This window comes from Pygoscelis adeliae, unplaced genomic scaffold (genome assembly GCF_000699105.1).
Source record: "Pygoscelis adeliae isolate BGI_AS28 unplaced genomic scaffold, ASM69910v1 Scaffold263, whole genome shotgun sequence".
Taxonomy (NCBI): Eukaryota; Metazoa; Chordata; class Aves; order Sphenisciformes; family Spheniscidae; genus Pygoscelis; species Pygoscelis adeliae.
Window position 1 is genome coordinate 1,674,199 of NW_008824552.1, and position 11,775 is coordinate 1,685,973.

At 46.4% G+C, this 11,775-nt stretch overlaps 1 protein-coding gene across 1 annotated transcript in view; it reads right to left on the minus strand.

Annotated features, from left to right (window-relative positions):
• GDPD5 (glycerophosphodiester phosphodiesterase domain containing 5) overlaps window positions 1-11,775 on the minus strand; it is a 116,215-nt gene that overhangs the window by 31,614 nt on the left and 72,826 nt on the right. The window contains exons 3-7 of the mRNA XM_009321944.1: window positions 10,772-10,865; window positions 10,038-10,097; window positions 6,676-6,774; window positions 5,370-5,463; window positions 1,580-1,725 (exon numbers count right to left, since the gene is read on the minus strand). Of these exons, the coding sequence (XP_009320219.1) occupies window positions 1,580-1,725; window positions 5,370-5,463; window positions 6,676-6,774; window positions 10,038-10,097; window positions 10,772-10,865 (493 nt within the window). The remainder of the gene's footprint in view (window positions 1-1,579; window positions 1,726-5,369; window positions 5,464-6,675; window positions 6,775-10,037; window positions 10,098-10,771; window positions 10,866-11,775) is intronic.

Below are 11,775 nucleotides of genomic sequence, written 5' to 3' on the forward strand. Positions count from 1 at the left end.
GAGGGTCCTCCACCACTGCCCTTGATCAACTTTTGCAACCTTCTGCACCCTAACGTGGAAGCGACATCTTCCCAGATAGGTTTATTCCATACTGCAAGGAGTGTTTGCCGGCTCCAAGGAAGAACATGAAGCAAAGCAAAGGGCCAAGTCTCTGCTGGGAGCCTTGCTCCCAATAAGGTTTATGTAAACTATCTGGAAGACAGAAGGAATTTGTCTGCTCTTCAGTTTCTTTAGAAGGCTATGGGGCCCACACAGGCCTGGAAACCCTACAGGAAGAAAATCTCCTAACAGGTTTTGTGATTTCCTGCCACACAGAAAGCATGCAGAGCCCAGGTTCTCACTTGGCTGCTTCTGGCCTTCACGGTTGGTACAAACTCAGTGGGACAGGAAAAAGCATTTATCATGCCCAGAACTTCATTCCACCACCCACAGAGGCAATACAGTTAAAAGAGTGATGCAAATTAAGCTGGCATTTCAAGGGATCGCTTAAAGAAAGAAATAATTAAAAATAGAGAGAACTAAAATAAAATACTTCTGTGTCATGACAGGTGTTTATCTCACCTAGCAAAATCCTAGTGCACACTCTTGAACTTGCAGAGGAGCTCAAGCACGCTCCAGCCTGCCAAATAGGTTCTGACAGCCTATACAGATATTTTTTCTGCTTTGAATGTCAGCAAAAAAGTTAGTTGGATGCATTAAAAAAAGAAACAGAAAACAAAGAAAAAAAAAACATTTGCAAGGCCAGTGCCTACACTGCAGCATGCTATCTTGTCTGAAGTCAAACAACCGGCAGAGAGAGATGGAGGCGCAACCATTCAACAGACCTAGGTACAGAAGAACCCAAACTAGAGACCCAGACCAGTACGACCAAACACACCACAGGACAGCTTTATCCAAGCCCAGGGCTGTGCCCAAGCCAACAGGCTCCATCTTTAGCCCGGACATATCCAGAAACCTTCGAGAAAAAAGGACTATACGATTATGATTTCAAGGTCTACCCAGAGGCAGATGACAGAAATGTTTCATCACCTCACCCAGTCTCATGATGATCTGCAATGAAAGAGTACCGTGCAGTCGGGTCATGGCCCCATGTAGGGTCAGGAGACCTTGTTTGGTTGGTTGGTTTTGCAGATTGCTACCTACTCAAGGCATCTTGCTGTGAGCTGAGTTTAACCACTGCTGGTGAGGTCCTGCAAAGGACATGAAGACTGAGCCTCAAGCTCTAAAAAAATAAATAAAAATATCAAACTTCTACTGCTGCAGCTCAAGGGCCAAGCAGTAGAGGAGCAAAAATCAGCAGAACTAGCAGCCAGAAAAAAGCAATGGCACAAACTGCCCTGAGCAAGGCAATGATTGCCTTTTTGTTTGTAAGGCATCTAGAACATCTGGGGCGTGACTTGACTCTGGATTCACGTACTGATTTACCACCACAGTAATTCTAGCCGGGAGGGGTGCCTCAAAGTCGTATTTGTCATATATATTCTCTGGAGAGCAGCCTGGAGACCATCAGATCCGGTACCATCCTTTACACAGGCAGAAGAGTCAGACAACACGATACTAATAATGTGAGACTACTCACCATCGGTGCTCCGCGGTGACCTATAATGGCTGGCTTTGGTCCCAGAGCCTTCTTCTCCATTATGCAAGGGGACGAGATGGTGATGGGGACGAGGTAAAGTGCAACTACAACTGCGAGGTATGCAGTGAACATCAGCATCTGAGAAGCTGAGATGGAAAGACAGAGAAAGAGCTGGTGAAAACGTTGGTCCTGACCTCCTCACACCATAGGAGCAAAGTCAAGACACCTTCGTCTTCCTCCAGAGGAGTGACTGGTCTACAGCCGTTGCCCCTAGTACAACAGCAGAGCTCTGTGTTTAGGGAAAAACCTATTCTATTTTTAAAAAATCTCTTTGAGCTAATCAAGCCCTGAGGGAGGTTTTCACTTCATTTTGTATTGGGGAAACAAGAAGTTAAGCAAATTGCTTTAAAGTCCCAGTAATGTAGACCAAAACACTGCTGATTTCCAGCCCTTTGGGTGGGACAGCATCAAATTTTGCCCTGCCTGACGGCAGAAATAGATCACCAGTTAAACATATCTACAAATAAGTCATGGCACCATGTCGGTGCATTTAATATCACTTGGGTTTACGTTGCTGGTTCACCAACACCACCCATTTCAGCCAGGATAACGCCACTTTAACTGCTTCTGCATTAGGATTTGTGCCAGCCAGAACTGAGTTAATTTGCAATAATGTTTTACTGATTAAGTTGGACATGTTTAAATAAATCCTTGGGTCGTGATGGTGCTGGACTCCCCGGGGTCTCTGCAAGCAGCAATATTACGGGACCAGCAAATGCAGCAAAGAGGGTGCTGGCTGCAGTGCTTGGGGCCAGATGAGCACTCCCGCCTCCCACGCCGTGCCTCAGCCGCCCACCTCCGACTACCAGTGACTTTCTCACAAAGTCCAAAGTATCTGGGAATCTTTCAAAGGTGCTGACAGCGCAACAGAAACACCCTTTGTTCCCAACAGACGCGTATTCCTTAAAAACAGGAACCTTTGAACTCCTGAGCTATTTGGAGTCACTTGAAACCACAGATATTAAATCATAAGACTTCTTTTATTATTATTATTATTTATTTTTCAAACTCATTAAGGCTTTGGAACTCGAGGGAGAACCTCCAAAAAACCCCTTTAAAACAAATATTTGCCATGGACGCAATATGGAGAAGGCGGGTTTTTTTAGGGGAAAGACAAAACAGCCCAGCTCCGGTCCTGACCACAACTGATCTGGTTTCACACATAAATAAACTGCTTTTTGCTTCCAGCATTTAATAGCCTCATTCAAACATGTTCCTACAAGCCAGAAAGTAACACTGGTAACTTTGCAAGCTAATTTTTCCTCCTCTCTGGAAGAGATGTTAATCACCCACAGAGCATTCAAGGAACTGAACAGCATCTTGCTAAGTGACTTCATGCTGTGTCCTACACCATAAAGGTATGGTGCCCTGGAGTTGTGCGTTACCAGCCTCAAAACCTCCAGACGGACACAGGACGTTATCCTGTCCCAATTCTTGCTCACTCCGGGAACACCGCACACCAACCAGGCTTTGCAAATCAGCCTAATTGTCAGCAAAGTCTCAGGCTGTGCAAAGAATCTGGTCCCTTCCTTCCTGGTACTGCAGTTTAGGGATTAAACAGCTCAGATTCAGACTAAAGGCAAGCACCACGTGAAACGTACGGGCTTCCAAATGTTTTTATCATTGGACTGCACCCACAAGGAAAGGATGCCCCAGCATGGGTCACAGACCACGTTAGAATGGAGCTGAAGACCTCACCCAGCCATGCCTATGTGGGAACTGAGACCACGCATAAAAATCACGAAGTGAAATACACGCATGAAGTACAAGCAAAGTACATACTGTTCAATTTGTGGTTGGATGGTCTGTATGGAAGAAGCTCTCCTGGGGACCACCCAAGCCAAGCAAGCAGGACAGATGAATGTCCCACTTTCTACAGCATGAGAACACCACCAACGACATTTAGACGCAAGCCTGCCTTCTCCATTCCTCCTGCTCTTAGTGACCACTCCAGCCTAGTTTGGGCTCCTGGAAGAGCACATTTCTCACACCGCCATTTGCCACTCAAGGCTTCCAGGGCTGCTTTGAGTCCAATGTTTTCTATCCGACCTCAGAAGCAAGCTTTGAAAACAAGCTACCACCTTTTAAAACACTGTAGCTATTCAAGAAACTTCTGTTTTCCGGGTTCGGGAAAAGTACATAGGGGGAACAAAAAAACAAAGTGTAAATTTTCTCAGTAAAAAAGCCAGTTGCCGAAGATTGTCACATGCCTTAAAAATGACAAGAACAGATTGTCACACCAAGGACTGCAGCTGCACCAGTTATTTCCAAAAGATTATTATTAGTGAGTGAAATCTTATTTTCCCATTACAAGCGACTGTAGGTTCTCCCAGAGATTTCAGTTCTTCTCTTCCACTTTTAACACCGCTATGTCAAACATATCTGTACCAAAAAGTCTGTAAACTCCTTCAGGTAAGATAGCTTTCACAAGTAAAATGACCCTGAAATAACTTTAAGATCCAATGGTACAGAAGAGATGAATGTTTTTCCTTAAACAAACAAACAAAAAACCCCCAACTCAGGAGCAGAAAAAGAAAAGGAAAACAGCTTCCTGGCTTATTAAAAACAAACAAACAAAAAGCCATTTTCAGGGAACTCAGCTGCAAGAGCAAAAGTATGAGGAATTCAAAAGGAGCACATGCAGTCTCTGCTCTAGGCGTAACCACAAATCCTCCCTCAACTGGCAGCCTAATTACATGCTAGGACATATTTAAGAACCACCAGGCACAGCTTTATTGGCATATTTATAAATTAAGGCAGAGCAATTCTTTCTTTGAAAGGTCTCTCTGGATATCAAAATCTTTCCATCTTCAGACACCGTTTCCTCATTCTTAACTCCCACTTCTTGGAAGACTTTTGCAAGTGCTGCCAAATCCTTCCAGGGCTTGTATTTTGCTGCAGGTTAAATACCAATTAAAATAATTTTTCTGGAGCTGGCACAAATGTCTGAGAACATCCATGGGCGCCCTGAAGAAAACACTTCTGAGGGCACAAAAGGATCCAATTATTTCACAAGAAAACCTGGAGGAACAGCTCAGGCTTGCGAGAGCCCCTGGCAATGAGGTGGGACAGGGGAGATGCACAAAGAGCTTATTTCAGTGGACAGGACCATCAACAAAAAGAGTTGGGTTCAGCGCGTCCTTCACCACTCTGTTCCCGTAGACCTTTGACCATGTCTCAATGAGCATTTAAGGAAGCGCCTACCCATCAAGGGACCAGATCTCTACTGAGCCCTCTGGGTGCTACTGCATCACAAGCAACAAGTCCACGAAGGCTTTCAAAAGCCAGATCCATGTAGAAATGCAGGTGAACAAGAGCCAAGGAGATGGGGGAAGGGAGAAGTGCTTATAAGATCCAGAGAAGAACACTGCACGTTAGCTGCGGAGGGTGCATTTATGTTTTCTAAAGCAGATTGATGGAAATCTGGATGCTTTTATTCATTGCATCACTGAAAACAGCCCTTTCACCTCCAACCCTGGTGCGCTTCCGGCCACAAAGCAGCAGCCGTGGGATCTGAATGCATCCCCAGACCAGATTCACCCACTCCAGTTTCAGCCAGGTTACTCTAGGAGAGCATCCATCTCCCCAGCGTGGCTGAGCTGGAGGCTGCTGAGCCCAGGGAAGGAACCAGCACTGCCTCCCGCCAGCTGGTTCCCAACGGGAGGACCCAACGCCCCAAGAGCCACCCACCAGCCCCTGGCCACCACACAAGGACACGAGTGGTACTCACTGGCTTTCTCCGTTCGTGCAAACTGCCCCGCTATCAACCACGACAGGGCCGTGACCACCGCAAGTGCTCCTATGTGCAAGAAAGGGGCTGTGGCCTGCAGGACACAAGAACAGGAGAGAAAAAATAATGACAAACACCCCAGCACCTTGAAAATTCATTGATCTTGCAGGCTCCATAGTGCATCAGACCACTCTGTTTCCAGCTCCTGCATCTGTTTTGGCCATCTCTTCTTCCAAACCCTACCGCTGCCTTTGGATGAGGGTGGTGAAACACTGGCACAGGTTGCCCAGAGAGGTGGTGGATGCCCCATCCCTGGAAACATTCCAGGTCAGGCTGGACGGGGCTGTGAGCAACCTGCTCTAGTTGAAGATGTCCCTGCCCACGGCAGGGGGGTTGGACTAGATGATCTTCAAAGGTCCCTTCCAACCCAAACCATTCTGTGATTCTATGAACATACTGAACTGTGTATCACCATGGGGTATCACCATGAGAGAAAGTTTGAGATGGATCCTCTGAGTCATGCTTTTGTTCTCCAATTACTTGCCTAAATCTTTAAAAAACAAGAAGAGGGAAGCAATTCTGAGAAATGTTAGCCACTTGTGTGAATGTTATTTTCCCCCCCCTGTATTAGTGTATATTTGCCTACTCCCAAATATACAGCAGTGATCATCAGTAAAACCTCTCAAGCCTTTCATGGGCAAAATATTTTTTGGACCCCTTTTTGAGGAAGAGGAAAAAAAGGAATAGAGAGCAGGTCTATCAAGAATTTAACAGTTTGTAACTAGTTTCCTCTAACACTTATATAGCCCTGCAGCATACCACAAGTCTTTCTTAAAACAGGACCAGAGCACAGAAGTTGCATTCTTTTTTAGATATATAAAAATTTATGTGCAACGTAAAACCAAACCCAGAGTACTCCTCCCATAGGACCGGGAAGAGCATGATGCTCCTGGCCTGGACACCGACATCCAGACCATTGCTAGCCAAACCAAGTGGAGGAATTGCCCTCTCCCTCCAGCAACTCTGAGTCACACTCAGCCTCAGTATTTTTTCCACCTCTAACTCTGCAGCCAAGCCTTGGTTTGAGTTTAAAGGAAAGAGCCCAGGAGATGGAGACAAAGTCATATGGTGGCCTTGAGGACTCCATGGGAGTTTTGCTGCAAATTTTCTCATTGCCAAACTTTCAATTTTGGGAGTGATAAACATCAAGACAGGGTTTTACACAGTAGAAAGACACGAAGTCCATGACATGTAGCTGCACTGGCCCCTTTCCCCACCCAGAGAAGCATCCTTGCAGACAACTTACTTGCAGTGAAATAAATACCATCTCCCATTCGTCATCCCAAAGCTGTGCTATCGATGACATGGTCACCACGGTAGTTATCAAGGTTGTCATCAGGCCAATCTACAACAAATACGAGAGTATTTACGTACTGGAGCCTATTATCATAGAAGTTTTACAGATTGAGATATGAAGAGAGTAAACTTCTGTACATAATAAATGGCCTAAAACAACTAGCCTTAGGACCCACAGTGAAAGAGGTTGGGCTTGCGTGCTGACCCAGCATAACCTCCCCTTTCCACCACTGAAGATACAACACTGGGCTAAATAGTCCCAGGAGGGCACATCTCATGGATGATCTCTCACTTTCTTCACACAGTGGCCAACGGCATGGAAAGATCAGGTGATCTGCCCTGCCAACAAACTGGATCAGAAACAGCTTAAATACAAATTGGGTTCTGCCGGGCAACTTCAGGAGATGATCCTGGATTCTCCTGGCCCTGCTGCGACAGCTTGTGATGCACCAGCTCTATGGGAGGTTGGTGGACTTCGCTCAACTTGACTCTCCAACGCTTCTGTTCAGGATAAAACTTGAATACACCCAACAGACAATGAACATCGCACTTCTCAGTAAAGGGTGAACATGTGTGCAAGCAAGGCTGTGCATCCCCTTCTCTGAGGTGGTTCAGCACAACTTTGTGCATGGATGTGACTTCACCTGGGTCTGAAATGGCAACAACTGTGCAGTCAGCATCCAAGCCATGTTGGCAGAGCAGTTATAACAGATACTGCAGCTTGAGAAGAGGCTCTGGATGACAGTGGCTGAACTGAAATGGCAGAACAAGACCCAGCCCATCAGCCACTTCCCCCAGCCTCCCTCTCCCTCCACACAGAAGCACTCAGAAGTCTGAGCAGAGCAGTCAGAAAGAAAATGTCACCTCCATTTTGAAGGTAAAAAGTTCAAACCATCAAAAACTGCCATAGAAATAACTCCAGCTCTAAAGACCTAAAATCTAGGCTGTCTCTCAAAAAATAGTTCACCATCCTCCGCCTCTCCATCTGGTATCTCAGTCTCTGCTGTACCGCATGGATTAAAAGGATGCTGCTGCGCTGTGCCTCAATCTCCTGTACTGTCTAGATCTGAAATCTGTGGGAGACTCGGGCAGAAAAGGCCAACTGATACGTAACTTCTAGGATGCACAGGACATCTTTAGACTGATTTCAGATTTACTTAATGCCTTAGACAAGCAAATAAAAAACCCCACATTCCCAACGCTTACAGAAATCACTTTTGTACATAAGGACAGGATTTCTCTTTCTAGTTTAGCCCTCGGTTCCCACCTGCTATTCCTCTCCTGGCTGCCCACAGACCAACCTGCCAACAGCATGAGAGGTGTCCATAGGACAGCAGCAGCTTACCCTGAGCCTCCAACTTTTGGGGAATGTGAAGAAAGCACATGGGGGAGCAGGAGGGGCCAAGAGATCCAGCTGCCCCAGGTTGAAGAGGATCCCCGAGCCAAGAACCTGCGTTCAAACCACCTGCTAACACTAACCAACCCATTTCTGCATATCCAAGGAAGGATGGGATTTACTTGCCTATTTAAAAGATACCTCCCAGCTACCTATAATGGCAAGCCACACTGTTTCAAAATATTTCCTCATTAAGAACTCTGAATTAATAAAGCACAAAGCAATGCATGTGGACAATTGCACCTTGCCACGGGGCCCTGCATGCAGTAGTCATTGTGCTCCCCCATCCTGTGGTCAGACCTCTGGGCCGCCTGCCAGAGTGTTACACCAACACACAACCGGGATTGAATCTACTTTTCCTCTGTTTTATATCCCCCGGAGCTGAACTCCAAATTCAGCAGTGACAGAAGACTGTCAATTATATTTCTTCAGTATAGCCCTAATTCCCCTTGATGTCGCTGCCCAGTGCAGCCCAGAGGTTATCAAGTGTATCTCCATTTCATGATTTCCTCTTCCCATCAGCTCTGATTTATTGCTTCTTACCCTCCCCTACGTATCTCCAACTTGGCTTACAATCCTCAGCTCTTTTTGCAGGATTACAGGAGAAAATTGGAAGGAATCGTGCTATTTGCACATACCAGCCTTTCCCATGTGATTTAATCTACGTTTGAAGGTAATTCAGCATGGTTGCAGAGAAGAATATTAACTTAATCCAGTCTCTTATCTAAACCTCCTTAGAAAACTGAGGGAGGTGTGGGGAAGGGAAGAGAGAGACAGAGCAATCACATCTGAGGTGTGATTAAAGGTGGACTTTTTTGGAAGAAGGGAAGGAAGGGTGGGTTTCTGTAGGCAAGAACTAACTGATCTCCACCAACACATTCCTCTTCTGGACTTACTTATCCAAACCCACCAGCCACCTGGAGCGTGTCTGAAAAATACCATTTCCCCCGATGAAGAAACATATGTTAGACTCAAGAATCAACAATTTATTTTCCAGCAGCAGTCAGACGGCCCCCACCCCCTCTTTGCATTGCATCCCCTCCTCCCAAGGAAGCACAATTTCTACAGTTTCTATAAAAAAAAAAGAGAGGGCAGGGAGGTCTGTGCTCTCCCTGTCCTGGGGGGTGGTACATCTCTTCAGGCTCTGATCCTGCAAGACCCTATGTGCAGAACAACCCATTTCAGGAGGAGCTGTGTACTGGCAGATTCAGGACTGGTCCCTTAATTACCTGTTTGCAGATCGCCAGTTACAATTGAATCCTGCCAAGCCATTTTCTTTGGCACCGTCCCTCCCCGCAGTTTGCTACATACCCTTCCTCTCCCCTTCTGTGCTCCAAGCACCAGATCTGCATCTTCTCTTACATTTCACGGGGAATTTTCTTTCAAACTGCTTTACGTACAAATCAGGACCTCCTTGGGTTCCAGCAAACCACAACCTGCACGTTGCACACCCCCAGTTTTAACAACTACATCTCCTCCCAAGGCTTTTCCACAGTCAGTTCCTCCAAGCGCACCCTGAAAAGCTTCGCATCTGCTCAGCCCCTCCTACAGGGCTGGGTTCAGCACAGAAAGGAGCACCAGAGAGGTTCATAATGGAGTACCACACTGAGCCGAGACCAAAGTCAAGCTGCTCTAATGACACGGTGTTTCTCAATCTCCAAAAGCGGGCCCCCTGTCAGCAGGTACCCCAAAGCATTTCACCAACCACGGAGCAAAGTTATTGTCCCCAGGCTTTTCCTGCCCCTACTGTGCAATTCGCTCAGTCCTCCGAGATGAGGACACAAGCACCACAGACACCTAAAGTTTATGCTCTTTCCAAAAATACCACGAAAGCAAGTACCACATACACCACCTGCTCCTTAGACTCCTGTTTTATTGAGATCCTGCTTCTTTCCAAGCTGAGAAGAGCCATTTACCTTGTGAAGCCAGTGCAGGTTCATTTGCTGTCCCACAGCTATGTGACATAGTGCTAGTATCTGGGAGGAAGAAATCAAGAGTCAGACAATGGCACATCACAACCGTCAAGTGTTTGCACATGCAGGAACACACCACCACCCCAAAACATAACCCAACAGGCCAGGGCAGAAAGCAGGGCTGGGGTGGGGATGGGTCCAGCAGACAACACCTAGCTCATCTGTACAGACAGATCCTCTCCAAAGCCAAAGACGTGGAGGGAAAGACCGGCCTCCAAGAGGCAAGGAGTTGGAGAGTCTAGTCCATGGCTGCACAGCTCCTGGGACCTCAGGAAGCACTGACTACATGGGGCCAGGTACTGGCATACTACCTCAATGGACACCACCTTGAAGGTCCCAGCACCATGGGATGAGGGGAAACAACCTGTACTTGTGATTGGCAGATACACCAAAGTGGGATTGGGGCCATAACTAAGGGAAACAAAAGCTGTATTTCTTCTCAGACCAGCTGCACCGCCAGTATCAGGGTCTCTGTCCTTGCTCTTGATCATCTGAGATGAAAGACCATGCATTTCTCACTCTCCATTTATTTTAGGTAACTTAAGGCTACGAGAGAGAGGGAGAGTGAAATCACTTCTGAAAGGAGAACTGCTCAAGTCATAGGTGGACTGAAAAGTTCATACCCTTTTTAAAACAAACGCACAAACCTTTAGGAAATGGCATTTTATTCTACTCACCAGTAACACTGTAACGTACGTAAAGCCAGCAGCAGTTGTTACAAGTATTGGAATGGACCAGTCACTCCAATATCCCATTTGGTTATATAAAAACCTGAAAGATAAGTGCGAAGGACAGATTAAGAAGAGATTCAACACCACAGCAACTTCACTAGGATTAGACAAAACTTTAGAAAATGGACCTTTCCATTTCCACCGTACAGATGAGAGAGAGGCAGCAAAAAGAACAAGTCACTCTGAAACAAAATCCAGTGTTTGTGCTTTAATCCCTCGTGGGAAATTAACTCTGCAAAGAGGAATCAATTATGTCAAACACAGCAACAGCGTTACTTTGGGGGGGGGGGGGGGGGGGGGTGAAAATAACACGGAGGGGGTGGGGGGGGGGGGGGGGGGTGGGGTGGTGGAAATCATACAGGGCCAGAACTTGAGTTTTCAGAAGAATATTCCCTACAAACAAGGGAAAAGTATCTCCACATGTGGTGGTGTTTGCCTAAACAATAGATCCAAAGCTGTCCCATGTTCTCATAGACTAATAAATACAATATAAAGATAGCATCAAGGACAGGGGAAGAAAATGAATCAACAACTGTTTTCAGCACAAATCCAAAACACAGCACTATACCAGCTACTAGAAAGAAAATTAACTCTATCCCAGCCAAAACCAAGACAGTATCTACCCCTTATTCCACACCACCTATGTCACAGAAACATAGAATCATTAAGGTTGGAAAAGACCTCCAAGATCATCGAGTCCAACCGTCAACCCAACACCACCAGGCCCACTAAACCATGTCCCTCAGCGTCCAATGTTTAACCACTCTTTCAGTAAAGAAATTTTTCCTCACGTCCAACCTAAACCTCCCCTGGCGCAACTTGAGGCCGTTTCCTCTCGTCCTATCGCCAGTTACTTGGGAGAAGAGACCGACCCCCCCCTCGCTACAGCCTCCTTTCAGGTGGTTGTAGAGAGCCATGAGGTCTCCCCTCAGCCTCCTTTTCTCCAGGCT